Source organism: Prionailurus bengalensis, chromosome E2 (assembly GCF_016509475.1).
Source record: "Prionailurus bengalensis isolate Pbe53 chromosome E2, Fcat_Pben_1.1_paternal_pri, whole genome shotgun sequence".
Taxonomy (NCBI): domain Eukaryota; kingdom Metazoa; phylum Chordata; class Mammalia; order Carnivora; family Felidae; genus Prionailurus; species Prionailurus bengalensis.
Genome location: NC_057352.1, coordinates 43,408,032 through 43,430,807, shown reverse-complemented (window position 1 = coordinate 43,430,807; position 22,776 = coordinate 43,408,032). Strand labels below are relative to the sequence as shown.

The 22,776-nt window shown below is 52.0% G+C and overlaps 1 protein-coding gene across 7 annotated transcripts; it reads left to right on the top strand.

The window, feature by feature from the left end:
* Nucleotides 1-1,057: 1,057 nt before the first annotated feature.
* On the top strand, nucleotides 1,058-22,403 carry ZDHHC1 (zinc finger DHHC-type containing 1). Of its 7 annotated transcripts, none has more exons than XM_043599477.1 (12): nucleotides 1,067-1,351; nucleotides 8,105-8,151; nucleotides 9,541-9,783; nucleotides 14,543-14,718; nucleotides 16,306-16,407; nucleotides 16,822-16,946; nucleotides 17,044-17,202; nucleotides 17,472-17,584; nucleotides 21,205-21,287; nucleotides 21,531-21,618; nucleotides 21,749-21,827; nucleotides 21,931-22,403. In XM_043599477.1, the coding sequence occupies exons 2-12, from the start codon at nucleotides 8,143-8,145 to the stop codon at nucleotides 22,209-22,211; spliced, it is 1,458 nt and encodes a 485-aa protein (XP_043455412.1). In that variant the 5' UTR covers nucleotides 1,067-1,351; nucleotides 8,105-8,142; the 3' UTR covers nucleotides 22,212-22,403. The 7 variants fall into 7 exon arrangements, with proteins under 7 accessions (XP_043455416.1, XP_043455414.1, XP_043455418.1 ...); XM_043599476.1 differs by having other exon boundaries at nucleotides 17,026-17,202; XM_043599479.1 differs by lacking the exon at nucleotides 21,531-21,618 and having other exon boundaries at nucleotides 1,062-1,351; nucleotides 17,026-17,202.
* Nucleotides 22,404-22,776: the final 373 nt, after the last annotated feature.

Sequence of the window (22,776 nt, the reverse complement as noted above, 5' to 3'; positions counted from 1 at the left end):
ATCACTTGCACAAGGACTCACAACTGGCCTGTGGCAGAGTAGGAATTGTTAATGCATGTGGCTCATGCATTTTAGGCATAGGCATGTTTTCTGTCCAGCCCATTCTAAGCTGATAGCAGCCAGCTGCTCACCATTTTAGGGCCTTGGAGATTTGGAAGACAAAGGTTCTTCCTGTTTTTTGAGAAAGCCTGAGCTCATGGGAGGGTCCATTTCCAGTGTTCCCAAGGAGAAAGGGAGAGGGAGCTTTCAAGGAAGCTGGGTCCAGCAGGGAGGTCTCCAAGGCAGGGGAAGGGAAGAGTCTTCAGGCCCTGCAACCAAGGAAGCAGGCACCTATCCCCTGGCAATCTTGGGGCATCAGGCATGGCCCCTTAGAGCCCAAACCTGGAAGTCCTGTGGTTGGGACAATGGCTGTGGCCTCAGTACCAGAGAGGACCCATGACTAGAGCGTGCTTCTCAGGCTGCTATTGCAGGAGATCCTGAGTCCTTGGAATAACCTGGGTAATAGGAGCCCAGCAGAGACCAAGACTGAATGTCCCACCAGTCTGGAAGAGGGGGCTCCCAGTAGGATTTCTGCTTAATTTAAAGGAAATATAGAAAGGAGATATTTTGTGCTGCATATTTTCTTTTATACTTCACATTTTATATTATGGGGAAACCTGCATATTTATTTGTGTATTTGTCTATACCTGTCTTTCCCTTAGCCTGTAATCTTCCTGAGGGCTAGGGATCTCGTGTTCCCCATGGTATGCCCAGTGCCCAGCACATACTCATTAAAGTGTGCAGGCTGACTGGGGGGTCTCCCCGACAGTGGTAGTCTCAGGGAGAAACTGAAGGGGGGCACGTTTGGGACAAGTTACGATTTCGAGAAGACAGCTGTGGAGTGAGGGTGGGGGAAAGTGGGTTTTCGAGGACAATAGTTGAAAGGGAACGGGGAACGCGGAGGCTCGGGTTCCAGGGATCCCAGGGGTCCCTGGTGAGCCCCGCCCCGAACCTTGGTGCCGGCGCGAAGCGACGCAGCGAGGTTTGGCCGCTGTGGGGCGCCGTAGCCCGCGCCGTTGCCAGGGGAACGGGCCCAGCTCCTGAAGAGTTCCATCCTGCCTCGGCCTGGCCTGGCGGGGCTGTACAGCCAGCCCGCTCCAGCCGGTGCCCGAGGACTTGCCCGCCCGGCCTCCGTCGCGCGGCCCGGGATGGGGCCCCGCTCCGGGCTGCGCCACCGCCTGGTCCCGAGGACCATCTCCGTTGTGAGGGTCTGAAGTGCAGCCACCGTGGAAGGGTGGACGGCGAGGCGCGGGGGCTGAACTACCGGGTGACCTTGGCAGGGCCGATCTGGCTCGGTCGACGTGACGCGCAGGTGAGTAGCCCCCACCGCGGTTCTCACCTCGAAACCTGGCATGAGCCACGGGGTTGTGGCTGCAGCCGCCCGGCTGTGCTCTGCGCTCACCTTGGCCTGGAGCCCGCGGCCTGGGCTTCAAGGGACAGGGCAGAACGCGGGGCTTCCTTCTAGTATATATCAGGTTCACATATCTGCATTGAGCAGATACTCAATATACACAGTATTCTCAATACTGTGTGCCAGGGACGGGGTCACTGAGGATTCCAGGAAACGGCACGATCTCCAGAACCCACAGAGTATTAAGGGGGGTGGGGTGGGCAGGCTCCAGATAGACGACTGTGTGATTTTCGCTCGAGATAAGTACTCTGGTGACGTCATGGAGGGGACGGGGGTGGTGTTCTGGCAGGGTCTCCTATAGAAGGTGACTTTGAAGCTAAGACCTGAAGGTTGAAAGGAACCAGAATTGTAAGTAGGGGAAGGGTGTTTCTGGAAGAGGGAAAAGCAAATGCAAAGGCAGCAAAGTACTATTAAGGAACAGAAAGGATGAGGGGAGCATTGAAGGATGCGATGGAGGTTTCAACTTTGTCCTAGAAGCAGGAGGAAACCATTGAAAAGTTTTGATGAATTTGAAGTTTTGCTTCAAAGGAAAAGGAAGCTCACCTTCCTCTGGCTGCTGTGGGCAGTGTCCTTATGACAGGGCACACCAGCAAGTCATTCAAGGGCCATCGTAATTCTGCCAGTCTAACTGTGTCTCCTAGAAGAACTTAGTCTCTCTGAGCCTCAGTGTCTTCATCTGTGAAAGGGGGATGTTATTCTGCATGTTGTTTATGAGAGAGAAAGTGAGAGACCAGTCCATCCGAGACCAATGACAGAGGAGGTCTTTGGGAACAGTTTGAAATGACAGGACCTACCTACCTCAGAGAGTTGTGAGGGCTTATAAGTGCATTCTGTTAAAGTAGTTCCTGGCACAGAAAAAGGTCCCTCCAAATGGCCATTATTACTGAAACTACATTGCTACAGGGGAGCAATGGTGGAGGGTTGGATTAGGGTGATGGCAGCAGAGATGGTAACAAATGGTTTAATTTCTTTTATTGAAGGAAAGCTGGATTTAGAGATAGGTGTGGGGTGGTCTTTGCTTTTGTGGAACTGGTGGTTCACCATGGAAGATGGGTTTGTAAACGGATAATCACCATGAGTTGCAATAAAAGCAACATTGGTGCTTAGGTTTTTTTTCTTTTGTTTTTCTTACTTTGTTTTGTCACAACTTTGCTCTTAACGACTGTTTCTTGGTGGGTGTTCCTCCAGGCTTGCTCCTACAATCATGTGAGTTGATTTCCTGGTTAAAATCAACAACCGTTGGCTCCTCTCATTGGCCTTTTTTCGTTCCATTGTTACTCCTTCCTTCTTGTCCCCTTTCCCTGGCTAAACCTGAATCCCAAACAGTTGCACTGGTTGCTTCAGGAGGAGAATGGCACAGAAAATGTTTGCACACCACATCAACTCAGGAATGAGTGAGATTTCAGGGTTTTCTTGCTCTAGCATCAGATTTCTGTGTTGTTTATGTGAAAAGCCCAGCCACATCTGAGGCCAGTGACTGGACGGGTCTATGAGAACAGCTTGAAGTTCCAATTTATTTTCTGGGCATTGTCGTGAGGTGCATATCTTAGTCAAACTGGAGCCACTTCCCAGAATTTTAAGGCCAGAGACTTCTCTGGTACCTGGAGGGAATTTTAATAAAGTATTTGCCCAAAACTTCTTTTATAAATGACTTTTTTTGCACTGTAAAACAGTGTGTACCATGCAGCATTTTTTTTTTTTCCAGCCTCTGTTTAGGTTTTTTTTTTTTTTTTAATTTTTTTTTTTAACGTTTATTTATTTTTGGGACAGAGAGAGACAGGGCATGAACGGGGGAGGGGCAGAGAGAGAGGGAGACACAGAATCGGAAGCAGGCTCCAGGCTCTGAGCCATCAGCCCGGAGCCTGATGCCGGGCTCGAACCCACGGACCGCGAGATCGTGACCTGGCTGAAGTCGGACGCTTAACCGACTGCGCCACCCAGGCGCCCCTCTGTTTAGGTTTAAAGTGGACATCTGTTAAATCTTAGTGAAAATTATTTTATTTTATTTAAAAACATTTAAGTTTATTTTTTTTTATCTTGAGAGAGAGAGTGAGCAAGCGAGCTTGGGGGAGGAGAGAGAGAGAGAGAGAGAGAGAGAGAGAGAGAGAGAGAGAGAATCCCAAGCAGGCTCCATGCTGTCAGCACAGAGCCCACATGGGGTTTGAACCCATGAACTATGAGATCACAACCCGAGCCAAAACTGACTGAGCCACCCAAGCACCCTTAGTGAAAATTATTTTAAAAGCAGATGCAAGGAAAAGTTGTTTAGAAATATCCATAGCCTGGTGCCAGGATGGCTCAGTCGATTAAGTGTATGACTCTTGATCTCAGCTAAGGTCTTGATCTCAGGGTCATGAGTTCAAGGCCTGCAAGAAAGCAAAAGAAATATCCATAGAAAGTAATTCCTATAAATCCTCTAGCTTTTCTTAGCAAACAGAAAAGATGGTTGTGAGCAAAACCATCCTGTTGCATGCACCTTCCCTTTGGGTTCTGGAGTCACAGGAAGCTGAGCTGACTTTTGGCTGAGCACTGGAACAGGGTCCTGCCCAGCAACTCCTCTTGTGCTGCCCAGAGGTCTGATTCCAACTTTGACAAGACTCCCAACAGCTCATAGGGAGCTCTATGGTTCTTCCTCACAGCTCTGCAGTGGAATGATTCAGAGTTGCTTTCGAGGAGTGAGGAAGCACTGAAATAAAACTGAGCACTCTTTTTGCATGGTAGTTAGGTAGGATTTCCTTGTTTGTCAGGTGTGGTACAGGGCTCTGGAGCCCACAAGCACATTTGGTCTACGTGGCAGCCCAGTGGGCCAGGAGGGTAAGAGGTGACACCCCTTAATTATTTATCTGACACATTCTTTTTTTCAAAAGCATTGATGCATATGGTAAAAAAATTTCAAACACTGCACAGTAAAAGCAAGTCTCTTTCACTGCAGCCACTAGATCTTCCCAGAGGCTGTCCCTGTGTTTGCCTTTTTGCATTTCTTTCCAGAGAGAATCTATGCAAATTGGAACATACCCATCCCTGTTTGTTTTCACTTACTTGATATAGCATGTTCTACAACTGCCCACATCTTGCTTTTTCACTTCACTGTGTATCGAAGGTCATTTCATCCCTCATTGTTTTGTATTGTATAGCATTTCATTGTGTGACTGTGCCATAGTTTGTTTACATTGTTTTTTGTTCTTTATTATTGCAAACAAGACTGCTGTGAATCTTTGTGTACTTTGTGACTATATGTATAAGATAAATACCTAGAAATGGAATGACTGGGCCCAAGGGTATATGTGTTCTAAAGTTTGGTAGACATTGCCAAATTGCCTTCCAGCTACCTTTTTTTTTTTTTAAGTGGGCTTGAACTCATAACCCCGAGACCCAAGAGTTGCATACTCTAGTGATTGAGCCAGACAGGCACCCCCCAGCTAACTTTTTAAAAAGCTGAGTAAAGAAGACACCCAAAGAGTTGCCTCTGAAATTTGCCTCCGGGTTACCCCATCTGTGAGTGGCAGTGCAGGAACCAGAGCCAGGATCTGTTTCCAAGAGCCTTGTGCTCTTGCCTAGCTCCAACCTGCCTCTCTCCCTTGGTGGCTCAGGTCCCCAGGCCCTCAATCCCCCTCTAAGAGCCCTGTCTCTTCTTCTCTAACCCCATCATTCTACCCTGCCAGGTCAGTGGCCTCCTCCTAAAAAGCCTGTTTAGTAATGAAATTGATTCTTTTCTGAAATCCTCAAACATTTTTCAGGAACACAGGGGTGCCCACAGCCTCTCCAGGGCTAGTATTTTTCACTTTGGTCTGGTTGTTTTGACAACGCCATTCATAAATCTTAGGAAACATTCCTAAATACTTTTTTGGTGGGAGCAGAGGTGGGCAAGAGGGAAGTGGATCAGTCATAGAACTATTCTACAGTTCATAATGAGAACTTGAAATGTTGACTTCCCTCATTTAAATTAGGCACATAAAGTAAGGTAGCCTAACTTTCTTTTGAAAATGCTATTTTAGGGGCGCCTGGGTGGCGCAGTCGGTTAAGCGTCCGACTTCAGCCAGGTCACGATCTCGCGGTCTGTGAGTTCGAGCCCCGCGTCGGGCTCTGGGCTGATGGCTCAGAGCCTGGAACCTGTTTCCGATTCTGTGTCTCCCTCTCTCTCTGCCCCTCCCCCGTTCATGCTCTGTCTCTCTCTGTCCCAAAAAATAAATAAATGTTGAAAAAAAATTTTTTTAAAGAAAATGCTATTTTAGGGTTTTAGCATAGGAATGTTAACAGGAAGAGATTAGTGTCATCTTGGCAATGAGCTTTACCTTATTGGGACAAGGGAGGGGGCTATACAGCCCCTCTAGCCCACCTCAGAAGCCAGGTGGGTCCTTGGCTTACCCAAGGTGACCTTTACCCAAAGGTGGCGACTTTTGGCCTTAACACTCCTTGGGACCTCGTCACTCTTGTCTCCATCTCCACCAGTTTAACTCTGTGGTTTGTTCTGTGTCAGCAGAAGGTACATGAAGAAACTTTTACCAAGGCACACATACCTCTCAGCCCACCAGAGATGCAGCTGGAGGCATCGATGGTTTAGGGGACCTTGTGGGCTTGGCCTCCATCTTCTGGCCAATTCTTCCCAAAGCACAAGGCTGCTGGGCTGCTGCCCTCCCTGGACCAGCCTGCTGTTGTGTCACCTTTCCCTTCTTGCTCGTGCCCTCTTCCCTACTGGACTAGAAGAAAGCTTTCTAAAACACCCACCACCTTTGTGTCGTTCCCCTGCTTTAAACTTCTTATGACTCCTTGTGGCTCTTTCAATAGTAGCCAGACTTCCTTGCCTGGCCTCCTAAGCCCCATGGGATCTGACCCTTCAGCTCCTCAGGGCTCATCTCCTTCTCTAGATCCCCCCTCCATTCACCCTGTGTTCTGTCACTCTGAATGGCTCACCCTTGTATGACCCATTCACCCACTGCCCTCATGTCTGTCTGGGCCCCCAGAAAGCAAGACCCTGAAGGCAGGAGCCTGGTCTCATCTGTGTTTATATCTTTAGTGCACACAGGGGGCTGGGCCCCAAAAGTGCTGACTGGGCCAAGGTGTAAATGCACAGGCTGGCCAAGCTGTCCGGGAGCAGAGCCATGCATCTTTCATTCTGGTCTTCTAGAGAAGTGCCAAGAGGGGAAGAAAAGTCAGAGAAGTTCCTGGGTCTGATGACAGTGCTTGGTCCCATCCCTGCCTGAGGCCCTATCTTGGATTCTCTCCTACCTCCCAGCCCTTTTAATCAAAGCCTTTTGGGCCAAAAGAATTTGTAGCCACCAACCCCACAAGGGAAAACGTCATCAGGTAAGAGCTGGCTGGCCCAGGTTTTCCGGGCAGGTGGCATGCCTCCTGGCCAGCTTGGGTGTCTGCTCTGGGGTGCTGCTACTGCGGTACAGGACTCACCCAATAGCACCATTCCCCTGCCCTCTGTCTCACATGAGGGGCACCTCCCTGGGCCAGTTGTCCCCAGGTTTGGAGTCAGAGCCACCCCCAGGCCTCAGATGATGAGTCCTCCCACTTCAGATATTGGGGGGACAGCAGCACTGGGGGTGCCTGTGACCACTGCCACTCTGAGCAGTGGGGACATGTCAGTCATATGCCTCTGCTGCTTTCTTTAAAAACTTCCTCAGGGTGTAGGGCTGCACAGGTGTGAAGATGGCAAAAGGAAAGCTAGAATTTAAGGATCCTAATTCATGGGTTCCCTTCAAAGGAGTTTCCCTGGTGATGGTGTCACTGGAGAACGGATGTGCAAGCCACAGGGATTTGCCCCCGAGCAGAACCACCCACCTCAACTGTATTTACAGGGCTTCACCTAAAGACCTTTGAATTCCCAAAAATCAAGGACAGATTTGCTACCTCTGGGGACATTGAAAATAAAGTGGTACCTGCTTGTTTTTTTTTTAATTACCATTGTCACTTTGATCAAAGGTGAGACGGTTAGAATGACCATCCAGTGGCCCAGCTCTTATGACAACATGTTCCTTGGGACCACTGGTTTAAGAAAGCAGCTTCAACCAATCCCATTACTTTGGAAATTAACCTTGTAAAATATCAGATGCAGCAGCCTTCCTTTGGAGAGATCAGGAGAACCCAGAGGGCTATTTTAAGGGTAATTATAATATCTATCATTTACGAAGCGATTATGTGTCAGGGCTTTACTTACAGTGTTGCCGATCTATACCCAGCACTAGGTAGCCATCCCTATCCCCATTTTTCAAATGAAGAAACAAGCCACTCAGCTAGTAAGTGCAGAGCCAGGACTTGAACCTAAATCTGTTACCTGCAAAGCTGGGGCTCTTTTTTCACTTTTCACTGTTTCTTTTTGAAGACAAAGCAAATGACCAGGGGATTCCAATTGAGTCCCTGGGAGAAAACTAAGGTCATCCCATTTAGCTTTGAGATAAGGCTGCTCAGAGATGAATACAGCGGGCTTGGCTTACAGGAGGCTCTGAGCCTCAGGTGGGATGAAGCAGTGGCTAAGTGTGAATGCCCGGCAGTCAGGGTAATAATAGCCAGTGGCAGGGGGAGCTGGGCAAGAGATATGTCTCTGCATGGTGGCTGTGCAGATCGAAGGCAGGGCAGAGTGGGCCAGATGGCTCTGGGTGGACCAGGATTCCACACCATTTATCGCACCCACATTTCCCTTTATTTCAGATGATTTCAAGTCAGGAAACATTTACTGAGCACCTACTATGTACAAGGTATGTTTTGGGTGCTTGGGGAAGGGCATGTGGGGAGCAGGGGTAAGTGAATCACAGTACAGTTGCTACCCTTAGGGAAAATTGGCATAACAGGGAGCAGATGTGGGGATGACACAGGGTTCCAAGTGGCAAAGTGACTTGCCCATGAAAGACTGAGCATGAGGGCCCCCTGACTCTGTTTGGGGCATCAGGGAAAGCTTCCTGGATTGGTGATGCTTAAAGTGGGCACTGAAGGCCAAATCACATTTTGTTGGGCCAAGATGTGAGGAAGGTGTTCCGGGTAGATGTGCTGAGGGGGGTCTGCTGTACTTTCTGATATAGTCAGACTCCTTGGCCCACAGGCATGGGCTCCTGAAAGGAGAGTCCAGCTGCCAGGATTTTGTCCCTTACTCCTGGCCATCCCACCAAGAGCTCTGAGTTGGCCTGTCTCCCCAGGTGTGGCGCTGCCTGCCCAGGCGCTAGTCCTCCCTCAGGCCCAGAAGATTCTGGAGGTGGGGCTCTTCCTCCAGTAATGACAGCACACCCTGCCTGCCTTGCATGTGATTTGGGCCTCTAGGCCAGGTCTTAGACTGAAGGATGGTGGGACGGGGGTGGGGGAGTGCTGCCACCTGGTGGTCTGGCTGTGGAGGAGGCCCAGCCTTCTCTGAGCGAGCTCTCAAGTGAGTCAAAGGCCATCAGCCCACTTGTCTCTTCTCAGTGCACTAGGCCCAAATTTACCTAGAGAAACATGGTCTTTTTTGCTGCTGGAAGGAAGCAAGGGGGGATCCTTCCTTCTCTTGCATGCTGGCCCCTCCCCAGCCAAGAAGTTTGAGGCACAGGGGAGATGGTTTAAGGGCTCCCCCACACCCCATCCCCGCTGTTCTCAGCCTCTCTCCTAAAGGGATTACGTGCTAGCCCAGGGGCAGACACCAGACCCCCTTCTGAGCACCCCTAGTCCATGTTTCCTCTAGCAAAGAGTAAGGGGGCCCTTTCTGACACTTGCATTTGGGCCTCAGGACAGAGGTGACTAACAGAATCAGCATGTGTTCTCATTGCTCTGGCCCCAGCCTGATATTGTTACCAGATGAGAACATGTCTTACTGGGTTTAACTTTGATGGCTGTGGAGACAGCACTTTGAGTAACAGGCAGCCACACTGTGTTCTGAATAAATCCTGGACCCTCCTATCTTGTCCTGGCCAGGGCTGGGGCCAGAGCTTGCTCTGGGGCTTTGAGAAACACTCCACTACCACCTTCCCCCATGGCCTGTCTTCATCATGCTAGGGCCCCAGTTCTTCTGCAGAGTAGCTGGGAGATGACTTCACATCCCGGCCTGCTCTCCACATGGGGCTCTGGGCTCCAGCCCGGGCCTCCTTAGGCTAATGCTTTCTCTACTTTTCCTTCCTCTGGAGATGAACGTCTGCAACAAGCCCTCCAACAAGACAGCCCCTGAGAAGAGTGTGTGGACAGCGCCTGCACAGGCCAGCAGACCCTCCCTGGAGCTGCAGGGCCAGCGGTCCCGCCGGAATGGGTGGAGCTGGCCCCCTCACCCGCTCCAGATTGTGGCTTGGCTGCTGTACCTCTTCTTCGCTGTGATTGGCTTTGGGGTCCTTGTTCCCCTCCTGCCTCACCACTGGGTGCCCGCTGGCTATGCTGTATCCTTGGGAAAGTGTGGGGCTAGTACATGGAAGAACTGGGGCAGTGGATGGAGGAACATGGCAGAGGCCTGAAGCTGGGCTCCAGAGCCCCACAGAGTGCAGGCAGGCCCCCTCTCTGCCCAGGAGCACCAGCTGCCTCCCTGCCTGGTTTCCAGTCCCCATCTGACCCCTCTGCCTGATGGGGTGAGCAGATGGACCTAATGTACCTTGGAGCATTTAAAGCCCACACAGCTAGGAACCTTGTCAACCGAGATACCGCAAGAGTGATCACAGAAGAGAGCCTTAATGTTAATTGTGTCCAGAGCTCGACAAGGGATAGAGAGTAATTATTCCATTTATGAAAGAATCTTTCACTTTTCAAAAAGAGTCATGGTAGAATTCTTTTACATAGTAAGTTTCCTGGTATATTTAAAATGTGGTTTTATGTACAGTCAGATAATTATGCTGTACCCAGGACTGTTTAGGAGCTCATTGGTTTTATAAACCAGACTCTTAGTGTGAGGCTGAGTTGACAAGAGGAGGGATAGAGATGCCGTGGAAACTCGTGGGAACAGTGACAAACACAAACTTGCCTGAGCCCAGTGGTATGACTCCCCCAGCCTTGGCCACAACCCCCAGGAGCCGAGGACATGGCTGCAAGGCTGGGAGATTGGGGTGCAACAGGTGGCTATGTGCCCTTGTCCGGAGGGTGCCCAGAAGAGGGTGCCCTCATGTGTGTTCTTCATGAAAATGATTTCTTGGGCTTCCTGGGGGAGAAGGGCGAGGGTGGGCTAAAGGAGGTTAGCAGAGATTAACTTGAAAGCTCCGGGCATAGGGTCAGCAGCCGAGGTTGGTCACAGCTCAGCCCTTCAGGGGTCAGACAAGGCTGAGCAGCTTCGGCCGGCTCCCCAGTTCTCAGCCTCCTCCTCTGTCTGACAGGAGTCCTGCCTGCTTCGCAGAGGAAAGGAGCACCGAGGGTGTGTGTGTGAGCACCAGAATATGTGAGCCAGAAGTGTGAGTGTGCTTTCTTGGGAAACCACAGAGCCCTTGGCTGGTGAGTGACAAGGACAAACATGTGGAGAAGGACTGTAGAGAAGGTTGTTGTCCTCAGACACCAGCAATATCGCTGGGGGGCTTCCTGGTTCACTAGGACCCAGGGCCTAGTCATCAGCTGTGTAAATGGAACACTGGCCTTTCCCTGAGGGGACCAACAGGACTTAGGCCTTAGTGCTGTTAAGTAGAGTGGTTCGTGAAATATTCCTCCCATGATCTGGAATGGGCATGCCCCTCACTCAGGATTATCTGGGCTTCTACCACCAGGGTACCTGGGAAGCCAGATTCATAACCACGTGGTTGCAGTGAGTACAGTCAGAGCAAAAACAGTAAACAAGAGTAACTAGCATCTGTTGAGCATGTATATGTGCCCGGCACTGTGCCAAGCCCTGTATGTGGATTATATCACTCAATCCTCATAATAATCTATAAGGAAGGTGTTCTCCCCACTTTACTAATGAAGAAGTCAGGGCTCAGAGAGTTTAAGCGACTTCCTGAGGTCACACAGCTGATACCCACCGAGACAAGAAGGGCTGCTCAGGCAACCTGACTCTGAGGCAGTGGGACGATTTAAGGGTTTTGTCCTCTCCACATTCATTCCTTTGGGCAACGTGGAGGCTCACAGAGCCACCAGGATTGGCACTCCCACTTCTAGGCCTGTATGCTTCTCTTTCCTTCCATCAAAGCCACCTTCCTTATGAAAACTTCCTCAGGGCCCCTGAGGAATGAGGTAGGGCAATGGTGTGTAGCAAGTACCTACCTGGGGCCTGGAAGTGGCCTGGGACCTACCGTTGCAAAGATGAGTAAGACAGGCCCCCAGCCCTGGGGTGCTCAGCCTGCCGCTGGGGGAAAGCCTTGTAGATTAGAGATCATCACATGGTAGGTATGAGGGTAGGAGCCACACAACAGATTATGGGTGTAGGAGGAGGGCTGTCTAGACCAACACCACCGTGGGCTCAGATGCAGATCTGCTATGTGCCCATCCTCCTCTGTGGTCAGCTCTCTGGGTACTCTTGGCTCTGCCCCTTTCCTTCATCATCTATATCCAGTCAGTCATCAAGTTCTGTGGATGTTAGCTCCTAAATAGCTATCAAGCTTGCCCTCATTCCTCCCCACTGCCATCTGCCCCTCTTACCTAGATGACTGTTTTGTTTCCAAATAGGCCTCCCCGCACACACTCTTGGGCCAATCCATCTGTGTCCACCCGTGTTCCTGCAGTAGACTGCCCTTTCAAAATCCAAATCTGATAAAGTTGCTCCCCAGCTTAACATCCCATAATGGCTTCTTCCTGTCTTAAGAAATGATGTTCAAGATCCTCAGGACTCTTCATGTTCTGGGTTCTGTCCATCTCCCCAGCCTCTTACATTATTTCCTCTGACACCACTGGTGTCTTGGCTGGAAGGCTCTTGACTCTCTCCCTACCCGAACACCCAGCTAAATAAGAAGTCCAGAACTGGCAGCCCACAGGCCTGTTTGGCCTACAGATTTTCTTTTCTTTTCTTTTTTAAAGTAGGCTCTATGCCCAGAGTGTGGCTTGAACTCACGACCCCAAGATCAAGAGTCACACGCTCAACCAACTGAGCCACCCAGCTGCCACCAGATTTTCTTTTTTATTAAAAAAATTTTTTAATGTTTATTTATTTTTGAGAGACAGAGAAGGAGCGTACACACACACGAGTGAGGGAGAGGCAGAGAGAGAGAGACAGATCCGAAGCAGGCTCCACGCTGACATCAGAGAGCCCAATGTGGGGCTCAAACTCAAGGAACTGTGAGATCATGACCTGAGCTGAAGTCAGACGCTTAACTGACTGAGCCATCCAGGTGCCTCCAGATTTTCTTTTTTAATTGGGGGACAGTTAACACACAAAATGGACAGTCTTAAGTGTTCCTTTAGCAGGTGTATTTTAAGAATTATTTATTTTTTGTCAACATTTAAAAAATGAGACCTCATAAAAATCCAGATTTCTAGTTCCTTTTCAAAAGTTAGAATATGGTGGTGTGTGCCCTTATTCTAGCATGGCAGCAATGAGCTGAGCTGGAACCACACACCAGCCACCCCTCTGGCCGGGACTCTACTTGGTCCCAGTACCCAGCCAAGCCCCTCCTATTTACATTATCTGTTCCTCTCTAAGTCTCAGCTGAGATGATGCTTCATCGGAGCAGCTTTCCGGATCCCTTCAGATTAGATGAGGTTACTCAGTTGTAAATTCACATGGTCCCATGAACGTCCTTCATTGTAATCAACCCATTATTTGATTAACATATGTGTTTCCCATCAGACTGTAGGCTCCTTGGGGCGAGGGCCCAAGTCTGTCTTGCCCCTGGCATAGCCCTCAGAGCTTGGCGCAGAGAAAGACCTGAGTGAACAGTCAAATGAATGAACCAGGGAGTGGTATGGGAGGAGTGTTGGAGCAGAAAACTAAATGTTTGCCTACATTCAGTGTGTCTGAAGAGCGGCTGGAATGGTGAGGAGTAGTGGGTGGTGATATCAGACAGGTGTGACAGGAGCCAGAGCAAGAGAAGCCTTGGCACTGAACAGAACAGTAAACTTTAACTTGAGAGCCATCGAGAGCCACTGTAAAAATTGAAGCAGGCAAGGCTTTATTTAAGCTATTCAGTGCTCATTTTGGGATCAAGTGAAGGGCAGGCTCAAGGCCACTGAGGCCAGAGGAACAGAGTCAGGAGACTGTGGAGTACCCAGGGAAGAAGTGAAGGCCTGACCCACAGCCAGGGCTGTCTGGCCTTCGTGGGCTGTGGTCCTCGTGTTCAGCGGTCCTCGTGTTCAGCTGTGGTGTAGCATATTAGGGCAGAGCCTGGCTCACACAGACATGTATGGAAATTTGGCTTCTGGGAGGAGGAGGAAGAAGGAAAAAGGAGGTTAGGCAGCCGACTGATGGAGGGATGAATGATGGAAGGATATGAGGTCTGCCTGGTTAGCAAGAGGACAGATGGAGGGAGGGAGGGCAGATGGCTGTCTGGAACCTACTGGTGAATTTTTACAAATGTAGACTTTGCAGCAAATTGTCAGGACACTCGTCCCCTGCATTTGTTCTATTCACTGAGCAGATAGGTCCTGGATGATCTGTGTTTCAGCCCCAGGAATTAGCCAGGCTGCCCCTGGCCAGGCGCTGAATATGTCAAGCCATCCCAGAATCCTCAGCCCTAGGGCTCCAAGTACCTGGACTCCAGTCAGGGAGGCGGTGGGTATATTGGACCCTACCTACAAGTGATTCTCCATCTGGCCCAGCTGCTGAGAAAGGATGGCTGCTTCCCTCTCAGATCCGAATTCCTATGAAGGCAAGAGAAACAAACTTAGAACTTATATTTTGGGTCCTTGGGCCTTAGAGGATAATCTCTTTCAGTCTCATTTCACCATTTAGAATCTGAAACCAGATCAGATTCCAACGTCAGACCAGCCTATGGCCTGTGCCAGGACTGGAGCAGTGAGGCCAGGGCCCTGTGGTTGGGCCGCTCAGCGACAGTAGGCAGTGCCTTGTGAGCTCCATTACCAGATGGCTCCTCTCTTCCATCTGGGGCATGGGTATGCTGAAGAGGTCTTTCAAGGAAGCTCTTGTGGGGCTGGAGGTAAGAGGTGGCACAGGCAGAGAGTCTCTGCATGAGGGAGTCATATGGAGGTGGAGAGCTGCTACCTGGCCCTGGAAAGTGGGGAAGAGGGGCTTCCAGCCAGCAGAGTGTGGAGTGAGTCTTTAACCTTCTGGGCCAGTGCATGGGCGCCATCTTTGCCGGCCACCTTGTGGTTCACCTGACTGCTGTCTCCATCGATCCAGCAGATGCCAATGTGAGGGACAAGAGCTATGCAGGCCCCCTGCCCATTTTCAACCGCAGCCAACATGCACACGTCATTGAAGACCTGCATTGCAACTTGTGCGATGTAGATGTGTGAGTGAGTGTGGACTGAGGGTGTGTGTGGGTGGTGATTGTGCCCCGGGGAACTGCCAGCGTACGTTCAAGGCGGAGAGGGGCATGCCCAGGGCTTTATAGTTATGCTGATGCCTCAGAAACCTCGTGTTTTACACAGTCAAGAATCTTGACAGAGTGACAGAGAATTGGGTGAAGGAGATTGGAAACAGAAGATGAGGAATGGCACTTCCAACAGTTACAGTAGGAGACACTTGGCACTGCCACAGACTTTTCTACTGACTGACTCTGCCAGTGACTCCCCTGCCCCCATCTCTCACAAGCATTCCCAGATAGGGACGGGGATGGGCACTAATGCTTGAGTACTTACTATGTGCTAAGTGCTTATGAACAACCCTGCAGGGTGGGCAGCACCTCACCTCACAGAAGAGGAAGTGTCCAATGCTCATATGGGAGCCCAGTGCTCCCATATGACCTATGCCTGAGGTCATATGGCTATTGGGTAGCAGAGCTAGATTCACAATCCAGCCTGCCTGGCCCCCAAGCCCATACTGTTATCCTCAGTTACCCATAAGGAATCTGAAGCCCAAAGAGGCCAAGTGACTTACTCCAGATCATGCTGCTAGTGGGAAGGACAGTCAGAATTTGCAGAGCCCATGCCTCCTTGGCTGTTCTGGACTGCCTCCCTAGGTCCCTCCCTACTCTCCTGGAGCTTCCAGCCTCAGGCAGGGGATTGGGGATGGCAGTATGGTCCAAGGCTAGCTCTACATTTCTAATCTTAATGTTCACAGCCTGTTGAAGGGGTATGTCCCCAGGACAGAGAAAGAGGCAATGGCATTAAGGCACTGAGGAGTTTGGTGTCTGATCATCCTTTCCTTCACTAGGCACCAGTCAGTGCATTGCTCTTAAGTGGATGCTGTGGCAATGGCTGCCCACTCTGTTCTGTTCTGGGGAAGGGGCTGCAGCTCACTCTCCCACACCCCTTTGGGCTTGCATTCCTAATGTGGCCTCACCTCCTCTGACCCCCTGCAGCAAACTGCTGTTCACCCAGATGTCAGCTTGCTCCTCTTCCTTTGGCTCCCTTTGGGTTAGCCTAGACAGACTTTTTCTGGCAGAGGTTTTCTGGAAGAATGCCAGTAAAATTCCCATAGACTGGCAGGGAAATAGGGACTCAAAAAATGGAGATGTCAGAAAAAGCAACGCAGGCGCCGGACCCAGCAGCCTTGCTCTCTTCTGCTACTTGGTGCCACACCTGCATCGTCTCCTGGCTTGGCGCAGGGGTCCTTGCTTGGAAAAGAAGCCCCATTTACGTTTCATACCACCATCACGCAGGTGCGCAATCCCTTAGCGGTTAAGTGTAATGCCTCCCAACCCCTCTACCTCCTACCCTGGCTCTTCAGAAGCCAGACCTCCTGTGGGTGCTCTGCTTCGCAGTGCCACCAGAGGGCGTGCGCGCTCCCCGTCGCCGTTTCCAGGTTCCGGTGGAGTGCGGGGTGGGTAACGCGCTCCAGGCCCGGCGTTCCGGTCTTCCGTGGCCCCAGCCAGGCCGGTGGCGAAGTGCGGGAAAAGCTAGCCGACCGCCTTGTGCCCCTCCACCCCCTCCCGCAGGAGCGCTCGCTCCAAGCACTGCAGCGCCTGCAACAAGTGCGTGTGCGGTTTCGACCACCACTGCAAGTGGCTCAACAACTGCGTGGGCGAGAGGAACTACAGGTGAGAGCGCGGCACGGGCCGCAAGGGTGCCTGCGGATGCACGGGTCCGAGTGTGAGCCAGGAACCCTGAGCTTGCATATGAGGCGGGGCAGGGGGCGGGGGGTGCGGTGCTTGGTGGACCTGTGCGCTGGTGTGCATTAATGTGTTGGTCTGAGGGTGATGCTCCTGATGGCTGCCACCTGGGACTGCTGAGGGAAGGTTTGGGGGCTTTCTCCTGTGGGTCCACAGAATGGTGGGAAGCCTGCTGGGGTGGCTGCCCAAACTGATCTTTGCCCTAAGTCATTGGCTTCGTGAGGAGTTGGGGCTGTGGGGTCAGAGGCCTGGCTCCCCTCCCAACCATGGGCCCTTCTGAGTTCTGGGCCCCTATCCAGCTGGAGCACCTGGGTGCTGACAGCTGCCCACGGCTGGGCCCAGGCTCTTTCTACACAGTGTGGCATCTGCTTTACTGGGTGTCCTGCTCCTCGTGCTGGTGGCCACTTATGTCTTTGTGGAGTTCTTTGTCAACCCCATGCGGCTGCGCACCAATCGCCACTTTGAAGGTCAGTCCCGGCTCCAGGCCCACTTCCACCTTCCAACCCTGGGCCTGTCCTAGTCATTGGTCACAGCCCGGATGAGCAGTCTGCCTGTGCCTTGCAGTCCTGAAGAATCACACAGATGTGTGGTTCGTGTTCCTGCCCGCTGCCCCTGTGGAGACCCAGGCTCCTGCCATCCTAGCCCTGGCTGCCCTACTCATCCTTCTGGGCCTGCTTTCCACAGCCCTGCTTGGCCACCTGCTGTGCTTCCACATTTATCTCAGTAAGTCCCCCAGCCCCCACTCACATATATCTATACCTGCCTTGCGGTGGATAGGGGTCCCTAGCCTGCAGGGAGGTACCACTTGGGCCGTAGAACCCTGAAGCCATGCTCCTTTTTCAGTATTGGCTTTTGATGGTGGCCTGGTCTCACTTAATGGATTAGTGTATATGGGGACAGTAGTTTTCAGGCTGGGGCTGGGTACCCTCCCTTACCTTCTGAACTCTAGGATCCCCTTTCCACTGCACTGAGCCCTCTCCTCACCCCCTCAGTGTGGCACAAGCTCACCACCTATGAGTACATCGTGCAGCATCGCCTGCCACAGGAGGCAAAGGGGGCCCACAGGGAGCTCGAGTCATGTCCCCCCAAGATGCGGCCCATTCAGGTATAGAAGTCGCCCAGAGGGCTGAGGGGATGGGAGATGGGGCCTGGGTGTGGGAGGGGTGGTAGCTGTGCAGCAAGCAGCAATGAGACAGGGCAAAGGAAAGCAGGCCTGGAATCACAGTTGGAGCAGGGGAGCACCTGGAGGCAAGAGGGGCAAGGCCAAGCCTGTACTAAACACATGTCTGTTTGCTCAAGTGTGAGCACAGCCAGAGGAAGCCCCGTGTTTTCCCGACCCCATGTACATGCCTGTCTGGGCTCCGAGTATGTGCTGGAGGGCATGAGATGTGGGAGCTTGGAAGCGGGCAGGTTGGGGCTGCAGAAGAGAGATGGGTCAGCGACTGGGTCACCAGGATGGAGATGTCAATTCTCTCTACCCGTGACCCTGAGACCTTAGACTCATCACCTTCTTTAATCCTTAAAAGAGCCCATGAGGCAGGTAATATAACTGCAACCGTGTTGCAGATGTGCCTAACGCTGGGTCTGCAAAGAGTTAAAGTCCCTACACTCTGAAGCAGGAACCCTGTAGCCCAGCTACTGACCAGTCTATCCCCATTCCCACGCCCCATGGCTTCCTGAGGTCAGCAGCTGGAGGTGGGGGTGGTCCAGTTCTTGGAGCCCCCAGGGACTGGGAAGGCAGGGGGCCCAGGCAGGCCTTGCTGGGAAGGCTGAACTCTGGATCCCAAGTCCTCATGGCAACTAGACACAAACACAGGCTGGTGGGCGGGTTGGGAGAAGGCTTGGGACCCGGCCTCTCCTGTTCTCATTGCCAGGGGTAGGGCCTGGGAGGCCGGGGGGAAGTGTTGACTTTTGGTGGTGACCCCCCTGCCACACCACTATGTACACACACTGGTGCCTGGCATTGAACCCTTGTAAGTGCAGTGGCAGCTATCCTCGGAGTGGGCATCCCCTAGGCAGGAGACTTTCTCAAGCTTCATAGTCATTACCCACTGAGGCAGGACTGGTCCTAAGATGCTTAGACTACAGGGATCTAGGCCCCTGCCCTGTAGTCACTGCTTGCCTAGGCTTTGGAGTCAGGTGTGCCAGCAAGGGCATTTAATACCATCTGTATGTGACCTGAGGGAGACCTCCCCAGGAAGAGGAGGGATGTGTTTGTCCCATTGCACAGAGGAGAGTTCTGAGGCTGAGAAGTGCCATTTACCATTCAGGAATGTGCACTTTTTTTTTTTTTTGGTCAAATTTTTATTTAAATTCTAGTTAACATATAATGTAATATTGGTTTCGGGAATAGAATTTAATCACTTACATACAACATCCAGTGCTAATCATAAGTGCCTTCTTAATACCCATCATCCATTTAGCCCATCCCCTACCCACCTCCCTCCATCAATGCTGTTTGAGGAATGTATACATTTAAAAATTTTTTTAACTTGTTTTATTTTTTAAAGTTTACATCCAAATTAGTTAGCATGCAGTGCCACAATGATTTCAGGGGTAGATTCCTTAGTGCCCCTTACCCATTTAGCCCATCCCCCCTCCCACAACCCCACCCGTAACCCTCAGTTTGTTCTCCATATTTATGAGTCTCTTCTGTTTTGTCCCTGTCCCTGTTTTTATATTATTTTTGTTTCCCTTCCCTTATGTTCATCTGTTTTGTCTCTTAAAGTCCTCAGATGAGTGAAGTCATATGATTTTTGTCTTTCTCTGACTAATTTCACTTAGCATAATACCCTCCAGTTCCATCCACAGAGTTGCAAATGGCAAGATTTCATTCTTTTTGATTGCCGAGTAATACTCCACTGTATGTATATATGTGTGTGTGTGTGTGTATATATATATATATATATATATATATATATATATATATATACCACATCTTCTTTATCCATTCATCCATCAGTGGACATTTGGGCTCTTTCCATACTTCTGCTATTGTTGATAGTGCTGCTATAAACATGGGGGTGCATGTGTCCCTTCGAAACAGCACACTTGTATCCCTTGGATAAATGCCCAGTAGTGCAATTGCTGGGTCGTAGAGTAGTTCTGTTTTTAGTTTTTTGGAGGAATGTACACATTTTGAAGCTGAGAGAGGATCCTGGGGACAGCTGTGATGAAGGGAAGGGGGTTTGAATGGGGATACCCTGGTATACCCTCAGATTTCCCCAGCTGGCTAGGACCTGGCTCCTGTCCCACCCTGGCCCCTCAGCCTTCTGGGACCATCCTCTAACTGCTGCTCCTCCCACCCTGCCTTGCTTCTGGAGCCCAGGGGCACCAAGAAATGCTTTGCCCCTCTTTGCTGGGCCCTGGAGGGGTGCCGAGTCCATACTGGGGGAAGAGAAAAGATGGGGGAGGCCAGATTACCGTGAGGTCCCAGTCATTACCTTGAGGTTCTAGTTCTTGTGACTGGCCTCTGAACGCTTCTTTCCCAGTGCTCCTCTCCTGAGGCTGGCCCCCCCACACTACTTTACAAAGGGCTAGTCTGGGCCTTGGTTGGGCATGAGACTTACTCTGGGCTTCAATCTCTGCATCTGTGCAGGCAGCCCATGGCCAGCTGGGCTCTATCCCCCAGATCTTCCAGGGCCCTGAAGGCAGCCTCCCCACCCCCACCCTGAACAGGAATGCGGGAGGGGCCCCACTCTAGAGCCGTTGCCCCCAAACATAGGCTTGTTTTAGAGACGGCGTTGCTGTTACAGTGTCATCTCTGCATTAGTCAGGACGCCTCGGTCTCCATGGAAACAACTGTTGAACAGGCGACAGCTGTCCCGGTGCCCCCCTGCCCCCCCCACCCCGGTAGGGGTGCAGCATCATCCTGGCTCTGCCCTATACCCTCCACACCCCACCAGGGTTGGCTTTTTCCTCGCTTTTGTCTCCTCACCTGTAGTCCTTATGAGCGTCCTTTGTGCTCAGTGGCAGGCTTAGGCCACTTCTGTGTCCTCCTGGCTTCAGGTCCCCTCACTTTCAGGGGTTGGTGCTGCCACTACAATGTCACTGTGAGGATCAGTGACTAAAGTAGACACAGAACTTGCCCATAAGCCTGGTCCCAGATGGGGGCTGTGGTGCTGTTTTTTCCCACCTCTTAACTGCCTTCTCTTTTGGGGTGGGGGAGACCTCACATGGTCCCACTAGTTCCCCCACCCAGGTAGCTAAGATTGTGGCTGGTACCCTGAGGACTCAGCTCCCATCCAGTCATGCACATAGCCTCAGGTGCACACCCCAGCGTATGAATGTCTGGCCAGTCTCCCAGCCAGGGAAACAATCAGGGAGACTAGAGCCCTGGGAGGAGCAAGAAGTAGGAGGGTTGCTCTGAGAGCCTTTTCCCCACCACCCACCTTGGCAGAGCAGACTGAGTACATTGGACCTATGAGGCTGGGGGTTCTCTGGAGGAGGTAGTTTGACTAGATGAGGTGAGGAAGATGGTAGGGATGGGGTAAGGCCCGGAAATGGGTGTTTTAAGCCTCAGCCTACAGAGGGGTTTTCCCAGCATAGCTGGGAAGCCTGGAGGACAGTCGGAAACCTCTGTGCCCAGACCTCCCACAGAGACCAGTGAGAAGTGGGGTATTGTGTACAGGATGGGGTGTCGGATACAGGATGGGGTGGGCTCAGGACCCAGAAGGCCTTGGATCCACACCTGGCCCCAGCCTCCCTGACCCCCACCTTCCCCAGGAGATGGAGTTCTACATGCGGACCTTCAGCCATGTGCGCCCAGAACCCCCTGGCCAGGCCAGGCCTGCCACCGTGAATGCCAAGTGAGTGCAACCTGGGCATGTGCCACCTGAACATCTCTCATTGGCATGGCAGGGACATCCAAGGTGGGAGAAAAGGGGTAGGTCAAGGCCAAAGTATAGGTCTGGGTCCAGCCTGGCATGCCCTTGGACAAATCAATGCCCCTTTCTGTGTGCTAGGAAGGGTGCCTTATTTCAGAACATCCAGAGGGGTGGGATTTGAGAAAACAATGGGCATCCAGCACTTACCTTTCCACTTCCCCTTAGTCTTTCTCAGTTCCTTGCCACCCGAGGCCAAATGGAGCCCCCCCAACCCTCCTCCCCAGAGACTCTGCCTCCCCGGATCCGACCCCAGGTGAGGGGGACTATGCTGGGCCCATGAGGAAGGGTATGGGAAAGAAGCCTCTACCCTGCCCCACTCCTCTCCTTCTTTGGGTGAAGTGGGGTTTGGGGAAGGGGCACTCAGGGTCCCCATGTCTCTGCAGAAAAAGAGGAAGCGGCGTGTGTATAAGGTGCCAACCTCTGGCACCTCGGATCGGGAATCGCCGCTGCCCAGGCTGTCGGGTGAGTGTCCCTTTCTGACCAGATCCTGAACTCCGAGGGAAGGAAAGGTAGGGCCCTGAGAGTGTCACAGTCCTAAGTTTCACATTTTCCTCCATCCACGCAGGGCCCAGGGGCCCAGGTCGCAGCTCCAGCTCATCAGATTCCGCGGGCGCCAGCCCAGTGCATGCCACTGGACCTGCAGGCGCCTACCACTCGGCGTCAGCAGAGTCCATGGATGAGATTCCAGTGGCGCAGACACGCCTGGGCAGCGCTGCTCTGGCCACCCCTGGAGGCAGGGGCCGAGAGCCGGGGCTGGCGCTGCAGGTGCGTGCGCCCGCTGTTTTCGTGAGCCCAAGCAGCGGCGAGCCCGGGGCGCGGGGCGGTCCAGAGACCGGCCTACCTTAGCAGGGCGGAGAGGCAGGAGGGCCAAGGAGGACCGGCCATCCCGACTCTCTATGCAACACCCCCACCCTTGCCGCACCGATTGCACTTTAGGGGCCCCTATGGCCAGCGGGATGGGTCCCCTTCTCCCATGACTCAGCAATACCCCCTCCCCCCCAACCGGCCATGATGCTCCAATAAACTTTTTTTTTTTTTTTAATGCTTTTGCGGACTTAGTGCATACTTCTTAATGGCAAGGGCCATAGGCCCTCCTGGAACTGGACCATTGTCAGTCGGTCTAGGGGCAGAGGGTAGGATGAGCCCCCTCATACACTGAGTGGCCACCTAAGTTGTCATATAGAGAGGTACACGAAGACCTAAGGTGCTCAGGTACAGGGCCCCCGTTGTGAAAAGTCCTGGAAGGCTGCCTGGAGGAGGTTATTTGTCTTGAAAATAAGGTTTATACTTGAAAGGGAAAACAGGCTTTGGGATCCGGACGCAGCAGAGGGGGCAGGGACTGTGAGGCCGACACCGGGGTGGAGTGGGAATAGAAGACCCCAGAAGTCTTTAAATTTCTTCCTGATGTTGG

Coding starts and splice junctions, on each gene's coding strand:
- ZDHHC1 (XM_043599476.1), top strand. Junction 9,784..14,542: donor GGGTGCCCGCTGGCTATGCT/GTATCCTTGGGA, acceptor CTTCTGGGCCAG/TGCATGGGCGCCATCTTTGC. Junction 14,719..16,305: donor AACTTGTGCGATGTAGATGT/GTGAGTGAGTGT, acceptor CCCCTCCCGCAG/GAGCGCTCGCTCCAAGCACT.